Source organism: Xiphophorus hellerii, chromosome 13 (assembly GCF_003331165.1).
Source record: "Xiphophorus hellerii strain 12219 chromosome 13, Xiphophorus_hellerii-4.1, whole genome shotgun sequence".
NCBI classification, from domain to species: domain Eukaryota; kingdom Metazoa; phylum Chordata; class Actinopteri; order Cyprinodontiformes; family Poeciliidae; genus Xiphophorus; species Xiphophorus hellerii.
In genome coordinates, this window is record NC_045684.1 from 559,364 (window position 1) to 581,601 (window position 22,238).

General features: G+C 45.3%; 3 protein-coding genes across 4 annotated transcripts; 2 read left to right on the forward strand and 1 right to left on the reverse strand.

Annotated features, from left to right (window-relative positions):
* Positions 1-232: 232 nt before the first annotated feature.
* On the forward strand, positions 233-8,246 carry tfap2e (transcription factor AP-2 epsilon). Of its 2 annotated transcripts, none has more exons than XM_032581024.1 (7): positions 233-494; positions 1,525-1,968; positions 3,013-3,067; positions 4,352-4,577; positions 5,918-6,036; positions 6,718-6,856; positions 7,515-8,246. In XM_032581024.1, exons 1-7 carry the CDS (start codon positions 465-467, stop codon positions 7,768-7,770), a joined length of 1,269 nt encoding a protein of 422 aa, XP_032436915.1. In that variant the 5' UTR covers positions 233-464; the 3' UTR covers positions 7,771-8,246. The 2 variants fall into 2 exon arrangements, with proteins under 2 accessions (XP_032436915.1, XP_032436916.1); XM_032581025.1 differs by lacking the exon at positions 233-494 and adding an exon at positions 636-1,033.
* A 1,967-nt stretch (positions 8,247-10,213) lies between these two features.
* Positions 10,214-18,666, reverse strand: psmb2 (proteasome 20S subunit beta 2). The gene is made up of 6 exons (XM_032581030.1): positions 18,451-18,666; positions 17,064-17,186; positions 16,922-16,992; positions 11,039-11,201; positions 10,506-10,555; positions 10,214-10,396 (listed from the first exon to the last, which is right to left on the reverse strand). The coding sequence occupies exons 1-6, from the start codon at positions 18,539-18,541 to the stop codon at positions 10,295-10,297; spliced, it is 600 nt and encodes a 199-aa protein (XP_032436921.1). The 5' UTR covers positions 18,542-18,666; the 3' UTR covers positions 10,214-10,294.
* A 103-nt stretch (positions 18,667-18,769) lies between these two features.
* Positions 18,770-20,001, forward strand: cdca5 (cell division cycle associated 5). Its single transcript, XM_032581029.1, has one exon. The coding sequence runs from the start codon at positions 18,800-18,802 to the stop codon at positions 19,592-19,594; it is 795 nt and encodes a 264-aa protein (XP_032436920.1). The 5' UTR covers positions 18,770-18,799; the 3' UTR covers positions 19,595-20,001.
* The last annotated feature ends 2,237 nt before the right edge of the window (positions 20,002-22,238 follow it).

Here is a 22,238-nt window from a genome sequence, read left to right on the forward strand (position 1 = left end):
CGTTCTCAGGTTCAAGTGAAATATTTGGTTCAAACCTTTGGACGTTTATTGATGAATAACAGGAAGATGAATCCACCTGTTCCTTTAACCTCATTATTACTGACGCTTCAGCTTCCGGGTTAGTTTTAACTGATGAAACTCTGAATGCAGAAATTTGCTTTAAAACTTCTGGATCAGAACAAAATTCTGGTTTTCTTAATGTTTGATGTTCTTTCTGGAACATGGAGAATCCTCAGAGGTTCTACTGGACCTTCAGAACCGGTTCTGGTGTAAAGCTGTGGGATGGTCTCTGCTGAAAAGTCCCCCCCCCCATCCAGTCAAACTCCTGCTGCTCCTCTCCAGCTAACTCACTCCTCTCTGCACCTTCAGCCCGTCTCCTCCTCCTCTTCCTCCTCCTCTTCCTCACTTTAACCCCTGCGCTGCAGCCACGCACCGAACCGCACCGAACCGTCCCGGACCGCAGGATGCTGTGGAAGTCCCGGACCAAAGCCGAGGTAACCCCCGCTGCTCTGACTGGTTCCGCTGGGTCCAGCCGGGTTCTCCGAATATTTTGGGATTAATTTGCCATCATAAAATCTGCAGAAAAACTGGAGTTTTATTCTGAAAATGTATTTTAGGGACAATGTTTTACATAATGTGTTTATTTTGTGAATCGTTCCGTAAAGTCATGTAAAGTAATACTGAAGGAAGAAGCGGTTCCGTTTGGACCGGAGTGTCCCTTTAAGACCCGCCGACCCCTCCCCTCTTCCCGCCGGGAGCGCGCGCGCCCTATAAGTAGCGCGCTCATGGAGCGGCCGCTCGAGTCCGTGTGTGTTCCGTGCGCGCGTGCGTCTCCGGCAGCAGCTTCCTCTCCAGCTCGGAACCGGACAGGTGTACGGCGAGCGGCAGCGGACACTTTTCAGTTGATGGAGCGCTGAGGGGCGCGGGCCACACCTGGACACACCTGAGCGTCACCGGAACCTGCGCGTGCTCAGCGAGTCTCCTCCCGGGTCTGCGGAGCGTCCAGATGTTGATCCACACATACTCAGCCATGGTGAGTCAGGATGCGGGGCTGCGGCTGCGGCTTTAATTAAACTCCAGATTGCGCAGTTTGCGGCGGCGCTCTGCGGGTTGGATCCAGGTTGGCTGTCAGGAGAAACTTGTTCCGGACTGACCGGGTTTGGTTTGGCCTGGTTTGGCTGCGGAGCATCGACCCGCATCGACCCGCCTGACCCAGCTGCAGAAAGCCGATGCGGCTGGATGAGTGGATGCACTTTCTGTTGCGTTTATCCACGCACCGTGTTCACAGGTCACCCCCACGCTCCCTGCAGCGGTGCATTAGCTGTCCTGACCTCTGACCTCTGACTCCACAGGCTGCTGCTGCCACCATCACTTCAACCGGAAAATATTTAATTCACTTTTAAAAGTAACTGTATGTTTAAAATAGTTAAGATGTCTAAATATTTAATATTGATTTCCTTACACCTCTTGAGTAAACGTTAGTTTAGGTTCTTGCGGGTTTTCTCATGCGGGTTTCTCCTCCAGGAGCGGGCGGACGGACTCAGCGGATCCTCTCCGAGCGGCCGCCTGTCGCAGCTCTCCTCCCTGAACCAGGCCGCCTACTCCGCGGCTCCCCCGCTCTGCCACACGCCGGCCTCGGACTTCCAGCCGCCCTACTTCCCGCCGCCCTACCCGCAGTCCTCGCTGCCGTACTCCCAGAGCCAGGACTCGGCCTACTCGCACCTGCCGGAGCCGTACCCCTCCATCAACCCGCTGCACCAGCACCAGCAGGCGGCCTGGCACTCCCAGAGGTCCCGCTCGGAGGACGGCGGCCTGCTGTCGCAGTCGCACCGGGCGCTGAGCCTGGACCCCCGGCGGGAGTACGCCGCCGTGCCGCGGCTCCTGCACGGGCTCGGGGAGGGCGCGGCGGCGCTGGGGGACGGAGCTCTGGGGATGCACCTGGGACACCACGGCCTGGAGGAGCTGCAGGTGACCCGCTACTCAACCTCCGCTTCAAAACCGGAACTTTAATTCTCAACTCTTAGATTATATAAGCATCATTTGTTTAGATTTTTTTAAAAATACAATTACCTGATTTCTGTATTTAAAAAGGCCCGTGGACATTTTTTTTTTACTTTGTTTTAAAAAAATTATAGTGAAGAAAAAAAAAGATTTAAATGTTTTATTATCAGCAGATTTTTCTGTTTGGGTTTAATTCAGTTTCTGTTTTTTGTTATTTTTGTAATAATAATGTTTATTTTATTTTATTTCAGTTTCCTAAAATCCTTTAGGCCCTTTAGAAAAATCATTCAGGCCTTTAAAACGGAAAAACTAAAATATTTTTATATAATGCGAGATAAAATTTTGCTTCAGTTTAAAATAATATTTAAAATACAAACAATATTTCCTAACATCTTGAAATTATTATTTTATCTGGACTATAAATGTGGATCAACTCTCTCTCTCTTTTTTTGTCGTAAATGAAAACATTTTCTTTGGGAAATCAAGTCCCGCACGCAGCTGCGGTGCGTCCCGCCGCGGCGCACGGCGCAGCTGAACGACACTTTGTGCAGTTTTTTTGTTTTTGGCGCAGTCGGCCTCCTGCAGCAGGTGCAGCCGCAACAGAAACACGGCGAGACGAATCGATGCCCACGCGGCTCCACGCTCCCTGTTGACACGCAGCTTTGATTAATGACGTCAAAGTCACGATGTTACTTTAATATTCTAATTAAACCTCATATAAATATTTACAGTTTTTCTTCTGATTATTTTTTGTCAAGTTGCGCAGAAATACAATTTGAATATTTGTTAAAAAATATTTAAATTACTATTTTTATTATTACTTTTGCTTCAAAATCAATTAAATTTCAGAATCAAATTTTACTTTTTATAGTGAGGCGGAAACAGAGAAGGACGATCTTTGACCTCAGACAGCGAGCACGTGGGTAGATGACACTAACCGTGTGTGTGTGTGTGTGTGTGTGTGTGTGGGTGTGTGTGTGTGTGTGTGTGTGTGTGTGTGTGTGTGTGAAGGGTATGGAGGAAGGATCCGCCCTGGGCATCCTGGACCACTCTGTCATTAAAAAAGGTAAGAGGACAGAAGACTCTTCTGCGCATGCGTGCAGCGATATAATTGTGTTCAACATGCTGGGGGGGATTTCTGTGTTTCAGCGCTCTCTAACACAAGTCCCACTAACACACACACACACACACACAAATCCGCGCGCGCACATGTGCACGCGCACTATAAATAATTCTGTTTTGCTTTTTCATTTGAAGTCAAGAAGTCTCTAATACTGAGCTGCAGTCTGCAGCCCAAAGGCACAGATTCTTAATGAACTGTTCATGGTCATATGAGAGAGAGGGTGTGTGTGTGTGTGTGTGTGTGTGTGTGTGTGTGTGTGTGTGTGTGTGTAGGGGAGAAAAGCGCAGGGAATGTGATAAAAGGGGAGTTGTGGATAAATTTGCAGAGGCTGATGGTCTAAAATCACCGTCAGCGACACTGAGGCCGAATAGAAAACCCAAACTGCTGCTGGGGGGGCAGGTGAGGAGGGGGAGGTGAGGAGGGGGGAGGTGAGGAGGGGGAGGTGAGGAAGGGGAGGGGAGTAAGAAGAGGAGTTCTGCCGGTTCTGGATTCGTTGCGTTTCTGTCTCTGGTTCAGAAACGGAGCTGATAAAAACACCTGGAGGCGTTTCGTTCCCACCTGGACGTGTCGCACGGCGGGGGGCGTGGCTTAGCGGAAAGGACTTCTGGGTTTTCATCGGAACCAGAAAGAACCGGCTGAGAAATCAGAAGATTTGACTTTAAATCAGAAACTAAACAGATTAAATGTTTTATTATCTGATCCAGATTTTAAAATAATTTCCTCAAATGAACAGAAACAGAATCTAATTTATTAAATAAAGATGTGAAAACTAAACACCCAGAATTATTTCCCTTTGGGATCAAGAAAGTATTTTTGATTTTGACTGAAGTGACTCGTCATCATCAGGTCAGCACAACGCCAGGCGGGAAAACCAGGGTCAAAGGTCATCTCCATTTGACATCCATCACTCTCCATAGAGGAAGATTATTCCCAAGATAATAATTGTAAAAAACAATTAATAATAAAAAGAAATTAAAATGATGAAAAAAAACATTTTTTATTTAAAATAAATATAAAAAAGTGTTGAAATATTTATGTAAAATAAGGTATATATTTTAGAAAGAATTGAAATAAAAACATTAATTCATGAAAAAAATTAAATATAAAAATAAATTTAAAAAACTTAAAATAAAAAAGGAAAGAAATAAAAAACAAAAAGAAGTTAATAAAAGTAATGAAACATTTTTAAATGAAATAAAAAGGTTTGCCTGACCTCCGTCCTCTCAGTTCCCTCCAAGCTCAACGGCTCCGCCCTGGCGGCGCTGTCCATCGGGAAGGAGGGCCTGGGCGTCGGCGCCGTGTCCAACCCGGCCGAGGTGTTCTGCTCCGTCCCGGGTCGCCTCTCCCTGCTCAGCTCCACCTCCAAGTACAAGGTGACAGTGGGCGAGGTGCAGCGCCGCCTGTCTCCACCCGAGTGCCTCAACGCGTCGCTGCTGGGCGGAGTCCTGCGCAGGTGAGCTGGGGGCGGGGCTTATCATTCTGACTCAATGTTCAGAAGTTAGCCGCTAAATCTGGAACAAACAGGAAGTTTATTTATCAATTATTTTGTTCACCAGAGATTTCCCAGGTTACCTGAACTCATCACGCTGAAGCAGTTTAAAGATCTAAATGGGGATTGGTCCAAAATGACTTAATGTTTCAGCGATATTTATTTAGCCTCAAACTAAATATTTAGTTTTAGATATTTAGCTAGGAAACTAAATGTTTAGTTTGAAACTCTGATGCTTCTAAATAAATAATTAACATGGAGAAAATATGAGTTTGAAAAATTTACCCACATTTTTCCCTTGACAGGTTTAATAATCCAGATTATTGTTGTACATTTTTGACTAATTTTGCTGAAATGAGCTGCAGCTGAAAGCAGAACCTGGGCTGTCCCGGTCCGACAGAGCAGAACCTGCAGCAGGAAGCTGAAATTCAGATGATTTATGAATTTTATCTGGATGTAAATCTTCCTTTAATTAAGCAGCTTCACGTCACATGACCTCTCCTTCCTCACGTCTCCATGAGGCTTTCTTCTCTCAGATCTGCTAACGGAACCTGCGGCTCCGACCGGGCCCCAGAACTGGGTCATGGGACTGAATCACAAGCGAAGAAGTTTAATGAAGCAGCCTGAGGACAGCGGCGCCGCTCCGCTCTGAAACGCTTCAAAGATGTAAAAACCTCCCCCAGAAATCTGAAATTAAATCTCTAATCAGACAGATCTATTAAGATTTCACACAAACTGAAAAATCAATCAATAAAATAAAAAAAACCTGAATTCTCAATGATTTAATATTTTATTAATGGAGCAATTTAAAAACGCCATGAAGACAGACGACTGAATGATAAATAAATCAACAAATAAAATACTAAACAGTAAATACTGAATGTCTGTAAAAGTACAGAAATAACTGAAACGTTCAGCAGCAGAAGCTGCAGCTTCAGGCGGATGAATCAACGCGGATCCGTCCAGAAATCTGGATCTATTTGTTCTGGAGGAGGAATACATCACCAAAACCCAGGAGTGAGACAAACAGGGACATACAGAACTATACGGACCGGGCAAAACTAGAAATGAGCTTCTTTCCTGCAGAACCAGAAATACAAAAAAACAAAAAGGAAAACTGATTTATTTTTTTTAGTAAAAATGCTAAATTATAGATTATATAAACAGAAGCTGAAGAAAATAAAAGAGAAGCTTGAAGAGAGAAACTATCAGAGCTGACATGAGACAGATTTCAGCCTCTCTCTGTTTGGCTCACACACACACACACACACCCCGTTCTGAGCGCGCTCAGTGTCGTCCCTCAGGGCCAAGTCGAAGAATGGTGGCCGCTGTCTGAGAGAGCGTCTGGAGAAGATTGGGCTGAACCTGCCTGCCGGGCGACGCAAGGCCGCCAACGTCACTCTGCTGACATCTCTGGTGGAGGGTAGGCGCACACACACACACACACACACACACACACACACACACACAGTGACCTGCATACACTCTGACAGAAACTCTCAGAAAGCTGTCCCCGCTTCAGCACACATGAACAAACAGGGATGACTCTGATAGCTGCAGGCGTACACACACACACAGCGTGTGTGTGTGTGTGTGTGTGTGTACGGTGTCACAGCAGAGAGCTGTTGGAGGAGAGAGAGACAAACTAGCACATTCAACCAGCTTCATACTGTTGAACTGGGATTCCTCTGCTCCAGTTCAGTTCACTGATTCAGAACTAGTTCATGTTCATAGTTCACCATCACATGTAAAATGATGCTTGGATAAAAAATCTGCAGGTCTGGATAAATGTGTGAATCTGGAAAAACATCCAGAAACTTCATTTCCAGTCAGATTTATTCAGAGCAGGAATCTGTTGCTTCTTCCTGCTGAGGTTCATTTTTCAGACAGAAACGAATCTTAAATTATTCTGAAGCTCTGATTTACTTAGCTGTTTCATAAAAGTTTAGTTGAACATAGTTTGACTAACTGTATTGAAGTTGGTAAAGCGCGTTAGCATTAGCGTAGCTAATGTTTATAATTTGGTTTTTAGGATTAGCGCTTTTCAGTTAGCGGAGCCCGCCGCTGCAGATTCGGTTAACTCTTCCTCCTCTTCCTCCTGCAGGTGAGGCCGTCCACCTGGCCCGGGACTTTGGCTACGTGTGTGAGACGGAGTTTCCTGCCAGAGCCACGGCTGAGTACCTGTGCAGGCAGAGCGACCCGGACCAGCTGCCGACCAGACGCAGCATGCTGCTGGCCACCAAGTGAGTCCCACCGTCAGACTGTCAGCTGATCACATGACCTGACAGGACAGAGCGAAGGATTTCACAGCAGCAGGTCAACATTTCTCCACAAAGCTCCAGTTATTCCACATTATAAATGCCCTGAGTAAATACGACCCAGGGCATTCTGGGTAAATACAACCAAAGCTAACATGCTAGCCTAGCGCTAGCAGCAGAAATGGCTCCTGGTCTTCAGCCAAAGTCTAAAGAGAAATCCTCCAACACCAAAATCTGACGCCTCCATCTTGTTTCCATCTGGTGAAGAAGGAAGTTGCTCTCAGTGTCTTCAGAGGTTTTTGTGTCGTTTCCTTCAGTGGTTCTTGGTGCAGCGCCCCCACAGGCCAGGAGGGAAACAGGTTGGTTTGACTCAGAACCACAGCAGAAGGAGGTGGAGCAGATGATGGAGTTCTGGTTCAAACAAGCAGATAGTTCTACCAGATACCTGATGGTGCTGCAGACCGTCAGGTATTTTAGTCATTCCAGCTAACTGATGGGAAATTTCAGTGGTTCGGCTTCAGGAGCAATCAGAACCAGAACCTTTTCTACATCAGGGTCAGATCTCTAGTTAGCAGCAGTTTGAGGAAACCCATCATGGTTCATACCTTCCTGTTTGCTGTGACCTCCTCTCTCCTCTCTGCAGGGAGATCTGTAAGGAGTTTGTGGACCTGATGACCCAGGACCGCTCCCCGCTGGGCGGCAGCCGGCCCGCGCCCTGCCTGGAGCCCGGCATCCAGGGCAGCCTCACCCACTTTAGCCTGCTGACGCACGGCTTCGGCACGCCGGCCATCTGCGCGGCGCTGTCGGCCTTCCAGAGCTACCTGATGGAGGCCGTCAAGCTGCTGGACAAGGAAGGAGGGAAGGGCCACCACGACAAGGAGATGAAGCACCGGAAATGAGGAGAGCCCCGGAGCCACCTCCACCCTCAGGACCAGACTCTACCTGCCAGCAGGCTCCTCCCACTGAGGGGCGGGGCTAACTATATCTGTACTTTAGGAACACCTGATGGCGCCGCATGGACCTCTGACCTCCCAGTGGGGAGGTTCTGGTTTGTTCCTGTTTCTGTGGACTCTCCAAGCCCCTCCCACCCACTCAGACACGCCCACTCCCACCTGAAGGCTCTGAATCCATATCCGACTCGGTTCTGGATCTACAGGAGTCTGGAACTGTTCAATCTGTAGTCCTCTGCAGCAAGTGCTCATGGGAAATGGAGTCCTCTCAGTTACAGGAGATTTTTTATTTTCAGGTGTTCGTAACTTAAAGTAACAGAAATCATTTTGTACTTTCAGTGTGTGTTTATTATTATTATTGTTACTGTTATTATTGTATTACAACATAAATGTAATATATTATTAAAGAATTAAGAACTCGTTCATTCAGGAGTTTAAATCTTCTGCAGACTCAAAGTTGACGTTTCTACAACCCAACACTGATTGGCTAACAGAAGCAGAAGTTATGGCTACAGAAAGATAATTTTATATTTATTTTTTATTTGTTTTTAACTACTTAGGTTAGTTTCATATTATTTCAGTAACCAAAACAGATTTCTTTAAATGTAATGTCAAGGTATCATCGCCGGCTATGGAGCTACATAGCCGGCTATGAAGTTTGTTCAAAGAAACAAAAATTGAAACAGAAAAAAAATAATTGAAACTGAAAAAAAGTTTTAAATAGAATAGAAAAACGATTATCTGAAAGTTTTGAAACTGAAAATAAAAACCGTTGAATCTGACAAGAAGTTTCATTTTTTTCAGTTTGGAAACTTTTTTGTTTACTTTTTTTTTTTTGCAGTTTTAAAATTTTTTATTTTTCAATTTTTTTTCAAGAACAAACTTTATGGCCCCATTCAGCGCCACAGATGTTCTTATTGTGAAATGTAAGCGGAAGTTCTGTGTTGACTGGCGGAAGGAGAACTTATGGAGACGCCGCTAATGTTGGACCGGCTAACAGAATCAACCTGCCGTTATTACCTACATGTAATAATATTTTAAAACACCGAGCTGGTGAAGCTAATTAAATAAACACATGTCAGTCCGACTCCAGACAAGTTAAGCTAACGACAGTTAAGCTAGCGGTATTTAAAAACAAGACAAATGACGGATGTTAATTTGGTCCAGTCGGATGTGATCTTAATTAAAACTTTAATTTTGAAAGGCCTACTTCCTCTTCACTCATACCTGCTGGAGTTCAGCGGATCTTCCGGATCCAGATCTCGTTGCCGCCTGAAAGGCTAAAGTTCCCGGGAATCTTCTGGAAGGTTCTCTGTGGTCCAGTTCTTCCCATCGGGGAACCAGAACCTGCTGTTTAAATTACTGGATCCATTTAGAGCGGATCATTTGGCTCCGTGTTGTTCCCTTTACCTTAAGATCCAGCGTGGAGCTGCGTGGAGTTCCTCAGGGCTCCGTGGAGACGTCACCCCGCTGTTCTCCGTAACTTCACCCGAACGCCTCTCTCCTCCACCCATCTGCTCGTCTCCCACCTCCCCGGCTCACTTTATTTAACCAAGACGAGACTCTTTCAATCACTGCTTTCCAGGGAAAACACACATAAACACACTCCTGTTTCTACCTGCCGCATGCCCCTCCCCCACCTGGTTCTGACACTCAGCGGGCCGCTCTCCGCCTCCCGGCGCCTGCAGGCAAACATATGCTGCTCTTTCCGTCAGATTCCGCTGTGTTTCATGTTTATTAATCACCTGTCTGCGACTCTCTCTCTCTCACACACACCTTCGGCTGGTTCGGGCCCAGTTACTGGTGTTAAACTGGTTCAGACTGTAGTAACCAGGCCCAATTCGGAGCTATATAGAATAGAATAGAAGTACTTTATTCATCCCAGCAGGGAAATTACTTCGCAGTTACAGCATAGAGACAAGACACAATAACAACTACCACTTTATTCTGAGCGGGAAAAAATGTAAAAACTCAATAAGTCTTTATTTAGAGACTAGAAATAAGTTTGAGTTCATAATTAAGTCGTAACTTCACAGAGATAATTCTGAATCATAACTGAGAATAAATCATTTTCTGCAGTCATAATTATGAAAATAAAAATCTATTTCAATGAGTCAATTTTAAATTTTTAAGTCATAACTGGGGATAAAAGTACTAATTACTAAATTTATTAATGGAATTATTTCAAAACTCAACTATGATTTATTTTATTTGTTCTTCCATGCTGCCTTCACTGAACCTCAGATTTCTCTAACATCTCAGGTCAACAATGACAGTTATTTACATCTGTTGCGGTTATTTAGCCTCATGAACCGGGTCAGAACCAGGACCCAAACCGGATCAGACATGCAGCCAGGCTGACGAGTCGATCTCAGATAGAAAGAGGAGGAGCTGGTGTGTCTGGGGATTTTTATTGGAACAGAAACAGAACAAAAGGTCATCGGTATAAAACTGGATCTGGGTTCTGGGTGGATCACTTGGCGGTCAGCGTGATCTTCTCCATGTCGTGGATTCCATCTTTGTCGATCAGACGGACATTGAAGGAGGGAAGGTTGAGGATGAAGCGTTTGTTTAGCTGGAGGAGGAAGAGGAGCAGGAGGAAGAGCAGTTAGCATCATGCTAACAGAACCGGCTAACTCTGGTCCAAACGACTCCAGAGATGCTCAGGCTGGAGGAAGACTCACCTCTTCAACACATTTCCTCAGCAGCTCCACGGCCTCGTCCCGGCTCAGGTCTGCAGCACAACAGAACTTTCTTTAACAGAACCACAGCCCGATACGTTCTCAGCCCCGCCGGGTCAGAACTGCCCCGTAACGAAGCTGGTACCAGTCAGGGTTGATTTCAACAGAACCTCCAAGTACCAGGCAGACCCAGTCGGGTCCAAAGCCACATGCAGACAGTTTATTTAAGAGAAGCCGGAGCAGTGAGGTCCGGACAGGCGGTTCCCCCACCGGGTCAAAGGTCAGGACGACGGGAAGAAACAGAAACGACTTCCACTGAACGGCTCAGTCCAAACATTACAGAACCGGACCGTCAATGATTTAATTCATTTATTACTTTAAACGTTTTGTGGACGTTGGAGGTTCTGTTGCTCTCAGATTTACTTTTATTCCCTTAAATTATTTTTTATTACAGTAAAAATAATAAACGCTGAAGCTCAGCCTGTTGTTCTCGATGCTGAGCGTCCATCAGGAAGACGGCGTCTCTCTGCTCCTACCTGGTCTGTAGTACCGGTCCAGGATGGACAGGGTCAGGAACGCTCCGTATCCGTGGGCAGCGAACGGCGCCTTGGCCAGCGAAGCCATGTAGTCCATGTAGAAGAGGCCCGGCCCGTCGGACTCGTCGTGTCCAGCCAGCAGCAGGTTGACGTGGTACGGAGTCTGCAGGAGGACAGACACCAGGATTAGGGTTCTGGATGTGGTGGAGAACAATAATAACTCAACATAAATAGCAGAGGAATAAACTGAGGTTATGTTGGTGTCTGAACATTCACAGAACTGGACCAGAACCGGGTCAAACGTCAGGGTCTGACTGGGCTTTCTGGCTCCAGGGTCTCTATTGGTTTGGAACGAATCATCCAGGCTGTAAAGATGTTGACGCTACGCATAGCTGCAGCTAACAGGAAGTAGAGGTTGCTAGCTCTTAACTCTACCCAGTCCTTTTTGACGCAGTCGTTTCCAATATTACAGAACTTAGGACATTTACCTAAGTAATATTAGTGACTCCAGACCCCCCCTAGTGGTCTGGAGGACTTCTGTTTGGTGGAGAAAGGTTTCATATTTGCTGTTCTTGTAATTTGCTGTATTTTCTATTTTGCTTGTTTTCTGTGGTTGCAGTGTTTTTTTGTATTTTGAAGTTTGGATCATCAGTGTTTTCTTTGACGATGAAGATGATCTTCCTCCTCCACTGATGGATCCACAGGAAGCTGAAGTGATGATGGCGGTTTTCCTCCTTCCTGATTGGCTGAGTTCCCAGTAAACAGTAAATTGTTTTATGAGGTGGGAGGGGTCAGAGGGCAGGAGGGATGGGGGGGGGGCAGTGTGACATCTGCTGGGAGTCAGCACCCCTGTTGCTCCTCCGTCACCCCCTCCTCTTCCTCCTCCTCCTCCTCTTCGTCACCCTGAGCCCTGGAGAAACGCCAGCGCTCATTAAAACTTCTGAACTCGTCCCCCCTCCCCCTCCCGTTTCTGTTTTTAAATTACATCTCCTCTTCCTCGTCTTCCTCATCAGGAGAGGTTCTGGTTAAACAGAGCAGCAGGACGGGTCGCTGCAGTCAGAACCGCCTCAGAACTCCAGGTGGACCCTCCAGATCTCTGCGGAGCTCAGAGTGTCTCCAACACACACATCGATCCCCAGGTGTGTGTGTGTGAGGGCGTGAACCCCCCAGCTGGCAGCCGTCTCTCCGGCTACACTAACAATAACACTTGGCAGCAGAACCAGCAGACCCGGCTCAGAGGGAACCAGCACCTTGTTAACCCGACACCTCCCCCCCACAGGGTGACACCAACGTCTCACCTGAACACACCTGCAATGTGAGGCTGAGCTACAGAACCGAACCATGCTAGAACACACTTGTCCCGACCCGGTTCAACAGCCAGGCCATAAGGCGCTGCAGAACCAGAACCAGAACCAGAACCAGGACGATAAACTACTGTTACTCTGTGGAGGTTCTGTTCCACAGAACGGGTCAGGTGAACGAGAACTCGGTCTGTGGATATTTCCCACACATTTATTCTGATATTATGAGAATTTGTCATAATTATCAGTTTTAAAGTCATAATAATGAGAATAAAAATCACAATTACAAAAAGTTATAATTCCAAGTTTTAGTCATAATTTTGAGATTAAAGTCAATAATTGAGAATAAAAATAAAGATTAAAGATTACAAGTCATAATTATGAGTTTTAAAGTCATAATTTCTACTTATGAAATCAAAATAACAACAATAAATGTCATAATTTTGAGTTTAATTCTTGAAATTCTGACTTCAAACTGAACCTCAGGTTTCTCCAACACGTCTCAGGTCAACAGTGACTGTTGGTCAGTTCTGTTGTAGTTAAACAGCCTCATGAACACGAGTCAGAACCAGAACCTGAACCAGATCAGATATAATCCATCTGAACATGAAAGTTCTGGAAGAGAAACAGAACCTCTTTAATGTCTCTCTGGGTCCGATGAATAAAAAATGTCTGCTGCTGAGCGGTCCGGTCCATTCGAGATGAACACACCTACAGAGTGAGGCTGCCGCTACAGAACGGTCACTACTTCTGACCGGCGGCCATTAAAGGCCACCGGGCCGAGCCGAGCCGGGTCGGGCCGTTATTAACCAGCTTCAGTTAATCATCTGAAACTCTCCAGCTGAAACGCTCGTCCTCGCCGTCCGCCCGGAGGCCCCGCTCTTTTTACCGCCATTCCTCCTTGATCTGCTGAATTAGTAGTTCATCTGCGCCGGAGCCGAGGCGCTGCCTGCAATATGGCGCCTCTAATTATTTGCGCCCGTTGCGGGCCTGTTATGGTGAATATTTCACAAACCCATATGGGCCGGGCTGGATCAACGAGGGACCTGCTGCTGAAGACACTCCGGTTCTGCTTTATCAGAACCAGAACCAGATTTCTGCTTTATCAGAACCAGAACCTGAGCAAAGTCCGAACTGCTCCGTTTCTACCGCGCTTAGCTTCCCGAGGTGCGGCGCGAGACCTCAGGTGGTTCCCGCCACTCGGCCTCTGCTCTCTGAGCGCATGCGCAGCCCTCCAGAGGTTAGCCGAGTTGTTTATCTGGGCGGCAGAGCGAGGCGCCGCCGCCCGGCTCTGACTGGAGCTAACTACGCCTCTCTGCGGCCCGGAGCCTCCCGAGGCCCGGTGGGGGTTCATCTGTAATGTGTCCTGCAGGAATAAAGTCTGGAGCTTTAACAACATGAAGCCGATGTTCAACTCAGCGGCACGGAGGAGGAAGAATCATTGATAAAAAAAATGAAATAAATAATAATCACATTTTAAAAGCAACAGAAAGCTGCTAATAAACTTAAAAGGATTTTTAAACTCTCAACTAGCCATTTTATTACAATTCTGGTTACAGAGACTTCATAATTAATTTTATTTTTTGTTTCTGTTTTGTTTATTCGTATTGGATATTTAAAATGTCTCTCAGTACCAATGTTAAATCTTCATTAGAAATGAGAGTTTATTGATGTTTGAGAATGTGTATTTGCATTATTATCCCATTATATTACTATTAATGTCAAAACAACAATATTATTTATTCCAATAACTTCTGGAACAATTTATTGTCCAGCAAAATTTGTAATTGTGACAGGCCCATACCCGTTTTTTACCCCCGTTCCCGCCGTACTCCTGTATTATTATTTTCCCGTAAATGTCCTGGATTGTGCCGCCGCTCTCACAGGTCTTACGGTATCTTGTACAATTACCTCCCCCGGCTCTAATGTTATTACGTTACTCTATGCTCGCCGCCACCACGACATATACCGTATTCTGAAGACCAAAACTTGAACATGAACAGGCCTATTTAACAAAAACTCTAATTTACTATAGGATCTAATGAAATCCTGGTTATTTAAGCTAATCAAAGGGAATAAACCTAAATAATTCCTCATTAATCTGTTAAAATAGTTGGAGACCTTCTTGGACCAGAGACTCAACATGTTTCTAAAGCCAATAATTAGCAAGAGTCTGGAGGAGGAAGAGGAGGATGAGGAGGAGGAGGGGATAGCTGGAGGAAGGTGTGGGAAGCAGCGGAGAAGCTTCGGTTTGTCTCCACTCCTGAGACGCTGCAGCGTAACGAGCATCTTCATCACCGTGAGGCACAGCAGCATGAATATCAATGATATCCTGCACAACACGCTCAGCCTTGACTGAACAAACTGATCCTGATCTTACAGGTCCCTGTGAGCCTCTCCCACACACACACACACAGCGCCTGTGTGTGTGTGTTGTTGTCTACTGCGCCCCCTGGGACCTCCTCCTCCACCTCACCAGGCAGCCCCTCCTCCATGTGTCCCACATTCCCTCCTCTGCCTCACTAATTGTTTTTTGTAATTATTTTCACCCTCTGCTATTGTGACAGGCCGCGGCTGCACCGCCGCAACAAATTAGCAACAGAATCGAGTGGCAGCGAGGCGGACGGATCAACTGGCGAGTCGGACGCATGCAGCAGATCAGAGTTTATCCTCCCACCCAGCCTCCCTCTGCTGTGACACTTTTTATGCACAACTCACTTTTTACCAACAGTTGGGACTTTGTGTAAAATGAAATAATTAGCAAATCATTTGCACCCCATATTTAGCTGCAGAAACATGTTCTGAGTGACAAACTGTTGGTTTGTTGGATTCCTGCAACACTTTGTCTGATTAAAACGTGTGAAATGATTCGTCTGCAGGCACAAACTCTGATACCCAGAAGATTAAACCACTCCTGAACTTCCTGTTGGTCCGAGGTTCTGACGGGTCGGACATTAGGGAAGACGACAGGCTTAAAAATAAAATGTTTCACACCAGATCCGACTATAAGCAACTTTTTTCCCCCACTCAAGTTACTAATGACAGAAAATAGTTTCAAAAAGAGTTTTTTGTTTCAGCCATCCTTTCTGTGAGTTGGAGTATCTGGGCCAGCCTACAGAAACTGTTTCATTTTGAGAAAATAAACTTAATATTAGTGGAATAAACAATTTTACCAAAATTATGAGGAAAATGGTTTAATGAGGAAAAAAGCTTCTAGTTATCAGAGTCTGATGTGAGCGGCTCAGGCTGTCTGGTTTTCTTCCAAATAGACTCAGTTGTTTATTAATAAAAGTCCAGCTAATGGTGATAATTTGATGTCGATGTGTTAAAACTTTTACAAAAATCTGTTTTCCATATCTGTTAAATCTGTCATCATGTTGTTACAGTTTGTTATGAGTCAGATAATCTGTGAAAAGATCGATCCTCTATGAGCGGCTGTTGCTGTCTGAAGCAATGCAACGCTCCTGACTGAAAACAACCAATCAGAGCCAGGAGGCGGGGCTTAGTGCTGTCAATCACGCTCATGCACATGCTGCTAAATGTGCTAATGGCAGAGAAACAACTCACCTTTCCAGGAAAACTACTTATCTGCAGTCATCAGTGGCTCTGCTAGTTAGTCTGACCAGTTCATTAATCGTTTCTGATGGATGAAGTCGATTTGTGGCCCAGCCCTACCGGAGAACAGAACTCGGTCCAGAGAAGGTTCTGGATGTGGAGATTTGTCTGATTCGTCTCAGTTCTGTGTTTCCATTAGAAAATGTTTGATTTGTTGGTTTTCTGCGTTTAGAAGATGAAAACGTTGAAGCTAATCTGATGAAGCCTTCAGACCCGATGGAGACGCCGCTACTCGCCTCATCATCAGAACAGAACATGGCTGCACTTCCATACATCTGGTCCACATGTATTATATACTTACAGTCTTTATTTCTAATTATTAAAGCTGCAGAGAATGAAAACCAGGATATTAAAAAGGAAAAATCATTTCTTCAGTAGATTTATTGTTGTGGATTTTCCTTTAAATATAAGATTGAACGCATAGCTAAAGGTAAAAAACATTTGTTTTGGTCATTTAAAATTATAACTGTTTTAAGACCAACTGAGTGTTAAATATTTTTTGACTCTACATGTTGACTGTTCTGGATGATTTCATATTGATGCTGAATCTCTGCCATTAACACAGAACCTGTTGGTGAAGACTTAAAGTGGGAACTGCTGCGGATTCCAACTTCTGAAAATGTGTTTTTCTGTTTGGTGTGAAATAGAAGCTGTTCTACTAATGTTTTTTCTGTTTGCAGATTTTTTGAATAACCAATAGTCTGTCATTTGTTTTACTCTTGATTTAAATAAAATCCCTTTTCCCCCTTTGTGATCAACAGCATTCAGTATTGAACTGAACCTAAACTTAAGAAAACCAGTAGAGTCTCACTTGATGATGTAGAAGTCAGGTAAAATGCAGTATGAGCATTCAGACTGCAGATGCTTTGAAAACTATCGGATACGATTTAGTTGAATTTTTCTTAGGGTGAAAGGTCAGATTTGGTTGCGTTGGGCTGCTGGGTGACCGTAGCCGTCAACTGCTTACCCGGCTCCGTAGATAGTCTGCCAGGTTCTTCCGGGTGAAGTTTGCTGCTGCTGACGGACTCAGTTCATAACCTGGAAATCAGAAGGAGGATGAAGCACCAGCAGCGGATCTGAGCTGAGGACAGGAGACGGCGGCGGCGTACCGTTCCTCATCTTGTAGAGCTGGACGTTTTTCTGGATGTACTCGGCGAACTGGACCGTGTCTCCCGCCTCGCCCACGCACAGCAGCAGGATCTTCTCACTCAGCTTGAACATCTTGTCATAGTCTGCGAGACAGCAGAGCGACCGTTTGGGCTCAGGTTAATCAGAACCAGAACCTATCAGGGAACACCAAGGCTGGAAAACCAGGAAATGTTTCTGTCGCACCATTTCTGCAGTAATTATCCCTCCCCCACCTGTTGCTAAACACTGCAGAAATGCATTTCACTTTCCTTCAGATATCAGAGAGACAATGTGGCTGTTTGGAAATATTTCAGAGTCGTGATGTGAAAACTAAATTAACAGCAGCCGACTCTTCTACAAGCAACTGACTGCAGATAGACTGACTAACAAGCTGGTTATACTGGTGTTAACCTGTAAGGAACGGAGGACATGCAGTGAGACAATCCTATTTACATGAAAACTACCTCAAAACTTACAGGGAGTTTAATCTCCATGTTGCTTTGGTCTAACTATTAATCTTTATCAATTTTTATTCAGTTATTAAACTGATAATCTCGACCTGACTCATTCTAATGCATAGATTTATTAAAGGCAGCTCACATGGGTTCTTCTGGGGATTTTATGTCTGCTTTAAATTAAAGTTTAAAATAGAGTGATGCAAATTTCAGCAAATAAAAGCTACTTTATGAAGACGTGAAATAAAAAAAAGTAAATTTCCAGAGAACATTTATGTGTTCAGTCCTGATTTAAAGAGAAAACATGAATATAAACGAGAGAATGTTGACTGTCTTGTTTTCCCCTCAGCAGTTCTTCACCTCAGTGAAAGCTGCATTATTATTATTATGTGGTTTTAAACTGAGTTATTACTGACTGTTATCAACCTGTTATGATCAGGTGGTCTGAGTCTCTGATAGAGGAATAATCAGGAAAAGTTCTGGGCTTTTTTCATAAACAGCTTGGTTATTTTCAACAGAAAACAGATCAAGTTGCTACCAGGATGAGAGAAGCAGCCACGACTTTCACTTTCATCATGTTAGCGTTAAACCTACAGGCCAGGTCGGGGTAAATGTAGCAAAAATCACCTTCAAATATGATTAAATATTAAGAGCCAGGAGACTTTGGAGGGTAAAATTAAAGAACACAATAACAGTTAATAAATTTAATGTTAACAACGCCGTTAGCGCAATTTTTCTCAATTTTCCCCCATTAAGTATAATAAAACTCTACCGTAAATTACATAACAACAATAAAACCTTAAGACTCCAGTTATATTTTATAATAAGAGCATTAAAATGTAAACAAAGACAGAAACAAGACCTAAATCCACCGGCAGAGCAGATGCTAAGCTAAGCTAACGAGGTAGCATACCGTGTTTCATCTGAATAATGCTGCTGGCAGCAACATTATCAGCAGCGACGAGCACATAATCCGGTCCCTGAATCCCGATTAAATATTCCATGATGTCAAACGGGCGAAATGTGAATTATTAGAGGAAAACAGAGAAGATGAAGCAGTAATGGAGCTTCTCCTGTTCGGATTACACAGCAAAAGTTAGCTGGAGTTTAACTGTCGCAGCCTGAGTGCGTCATCAAGACGTGACCAGAAAACAAAGGGCGGGTAATTTTAAACGGATCGCTGTTGTGTTTGTTTCACTGAGCGGAATTGTGATCAGATTACCAGAAATATTAACTGAAATCTCACCGGGACAGAGCGCGGGATGAGCGAAGGGACCCCCCGCACCGTAATGGTGGAGGCGAACCACCTCCAAGGCTCGCAGCGGAGACGTTCTCCTCGGTTTGGTTCCCCTGGAGCTCTGCAGGAAAGCGAGACCAAAATGGCGCTGGGAGTGAAGCGGTCCATCACTGTGAGGAAGATCGCCCCCAGGAAAACCACCGCTCTGTCCGGGAACAACAAGGAGAACACCCCTAGGAGGTCTCAGAACCTCAAGGAAACAAAGGGCTCAACCCCGGAACCCGGCTCGAACCGCCGGACCCCCACTTCAGCCGGGAAGAAGAGGCAGCAGGCCCTCGAACCCACACCCAGTGGTCCGTCCTCCTCAGCCGGGAGGAGGAAGCAGCCGCGGCCCCCCGTACCGTCTCCCATCCTGGCCTCCTCTCCCCCGGCCGCCTCTCAGCCCGCAGATCCACAGGACTCGGTCTGGACCCAGAAGGTCCGCCGCTCCTACAGCAAGCTCAGCGACAGCTCGCTCCACAGCCCGGGGCACAGAGAGACTTTGTTCGGCTTCGAGAAGCTCAGCACCCCGGAGGTGGTCCGGAGCCGAGTGGAGCTCTCCCGGTCCTCTCTGGAGGTTTCTGGGTCATTCGCGTCTATGCTAGAGGCCGATGAATGCGGACCCGAACCGGACCCGAACATCCCCGGGGTAGCGGTGGTGAAGGAGAAGCGGAAGAAGCGGAAGGTGCAGCAGATCAACACCGAGGAGCTGGAGGTCCTGGCGGCCCAGATGAACGCGGAGTTCCGGGAGGCAGAGCAGTTCGAGCTGGTGGTGGAGTGACCGGGGGACGGACAGATTCACAACACCTGGGCTGATCAGACTGCGGGGCTTTCTGTGTAAAGCTGTTAGTTTATAGTTATAGAAACACCGGATGATCTTTCTAACTGAATGGACCGAACTGCAGCTTCCGGTTCTGTTCTCAATAACAGTTTATTCTCCAGGTTCTTCCTTCATTTAGTTTCTATCCGAACCAGAACCAGAACCAGACTGCTGGGATATGGACTATGTAAATACTGCCGCCATTTTTTAGGAGGTTCTGAAAGATTCTGGCTCTCCTTCAGTACTTTAGGATTATGAAGGTGGAATTACAGATTATCCAGGAGACGCTTTTATTAAACATCTTATTTTTGGACTCTTGTCTGGATTTTCTGTCTGTTTGAATAAATCCAGAATGAAGAAAATCTGAACACAGCAGTTCTGTGTCATTCATTCATTCTTTACTGTTTTTATTTGTGTAAATAAAGTTTTCTTTAGTTCTGGGTAAAGGAGATTTATAAAGGGATTTTCTTCATTTTAAACTCAAAATGTTCATATATTTTATACATTTTTGTCTTAATTGCTGCTCTGAAGATATTCATTTGGCTAATTCCTGTTTTTGTTTGCATACTCCAGCTGATGATTGATTACTAAACTAGTTGATTATTTTAATAATCAATCCGATTAATTGTCTCAGTCATAAGTGTGAGTGGTTAAACGTTTCTCTGAAAGCTTCAATGATGCATCACCAAAATATTAATAAACATAAATCCTCAGATATTTTGATTCAGAGGACATGGAGAAAACACCTGCAGGTGACAAACTTATGTAATAATCAGAGAAGAACTGTAAAATTTTTAAGGCTTAATGTTTCCTGTGTTTTATTGTCCAAGTGGAGCGTGAGGCTTCGCTCATTTAATTAGCTTCATTAGTCACTGAACGCAGCAGGATTACCTGATTATTTCCTGTTTGTTTAATGAAGCAGATAATAACCATAAAATGAGGACAAGGTGAAGATTAAAACTGAAATAAATCAATCCAAATCAAATGCGTTTTTATTGCAAAAACAAAACAGAATCTAAAGGAAGTTATGAATAAACATCTGGAAAAAACAGGGATTATCCCCAGATTAACAGACATTAATCTGGGACATTTATGGATTATTGATCAGTCGAGTTTATTAGTACAGAAGCGTTCAGTAACAAGGCAGTTCAAAGTGATTCACATGAGAAAAACATCATACAGTAACCAATTATATTTTGTCAAATGACATCAAAATGATCAAATATATTGATCAATGTCCCAGTTATTGCTAATCAAAGCAACTGGTTTTTAGTCTATATTTAAAGGAGCTCAGGGTTTTGGCTGTTTTTCAGTTTTCTGGAAGTTTGTTCCAGATCTGTGGTGCATAGAAGCTGAATGTTGCCTCTCCATGTTTGGTTCTGGATGCAGAGCAGAACCAGAACCAGAACCAGCAGGTTGATCCAGCAGCAGCAAAACATCTTTAATCTGTTCAGTGATTCATAAACGAGCAGCTTAAAGTCAGTGAAAGAATGTAGAACTAGATGATGTAGAACTAGATGATGTAGAACTAGATGATGTAGAACTAGATGATGTAGAACTCCAGAAGGAGTAAAAATTCTCCTAAAGTTGTTTTTTAGTAAATGTAACTCATTTAATTTGATTGAATTGGACCTCCATGTGTTGTTAATAAAGGTGATGAAGAGTGTAAGTAATCCTGGCCGGTTCTGGTTGTGTGTCTGCAGATCCAGATGAAACGGTTCTGGTCCGGGTCAGAGGTGGGTTCTGCCAGCTGCGCGCCGCTTCAGAGGCTGTTTACCTCGGCGCTGCAGAGGAAGAGGAGCAGCAGAAATAATGAGCGTTTCTGTGAAAATCCACTGTTTGCTCTTGCAGTTCCAGCGTGTGCTCAGCCTGCGCTGTTTTTCTCCTCAGGTGGTTTTTCATCTTCATTTCTCATTTCGGTGTTTTGCTCATGCAGGCGCTGTTTTGTTTATTTTTAACTCAGCAGATGCTGTCAGGAGCAGTGAAACTTTTCTCTTCCTGTTGGTTTACAGCAGAAGCTGCAGCTTTTTCTCTCATTTTCATGCGTTCCTCCCCTCTCTCTCCCCTCTCTCTCCTCTCTCTCTCCTCTCTCCCTCCTCTCTCCCCTCTCCCTCCTCTCTCTCTCCTCTCTTCCTCCCCTCTTCCTCCTCTCTCCCTCCTCTCTTCCTCCTCTCTCCCTCCTCTCTCCCTCCTCTCTCCCTCCCCTCTCTCTCCCCTCTCCCTCCTCTCTCTCTCCTCTCTTCCTCCCCTCTCCCTCCTCTCTCCCTCCCCTCTTCCTCCTCTCTCCCTCCTCTCTTCCTCCTCTCTCCCTCCTCTCTCCCTCCTCTCTCCCTCCTCTCTCTCCCCTCTCTCTCCTCTCTCCCTCCTCTCTCCCTCCCCTCTCTCTCCCCTCTCCCTCCTCTCTCTCTCCTCTCTTCCTCCCCTCTTCCTCCTCTCTCCCTCCTCTCTTCCTCCTCTCTCCCTCCTCTCTCCCTCCTCTCTCCCTCCCCTCTCTCTCCCCTCTCCCTCCTCTCTCTCTCCTCTCTTCCTCCCCTCTCCCTCCTCTCTCTCTCCCCTCTCCCTCCTCTCTCTCTCCTCTCTTCCTCCCCTCTCCCTCCTCTCTCTC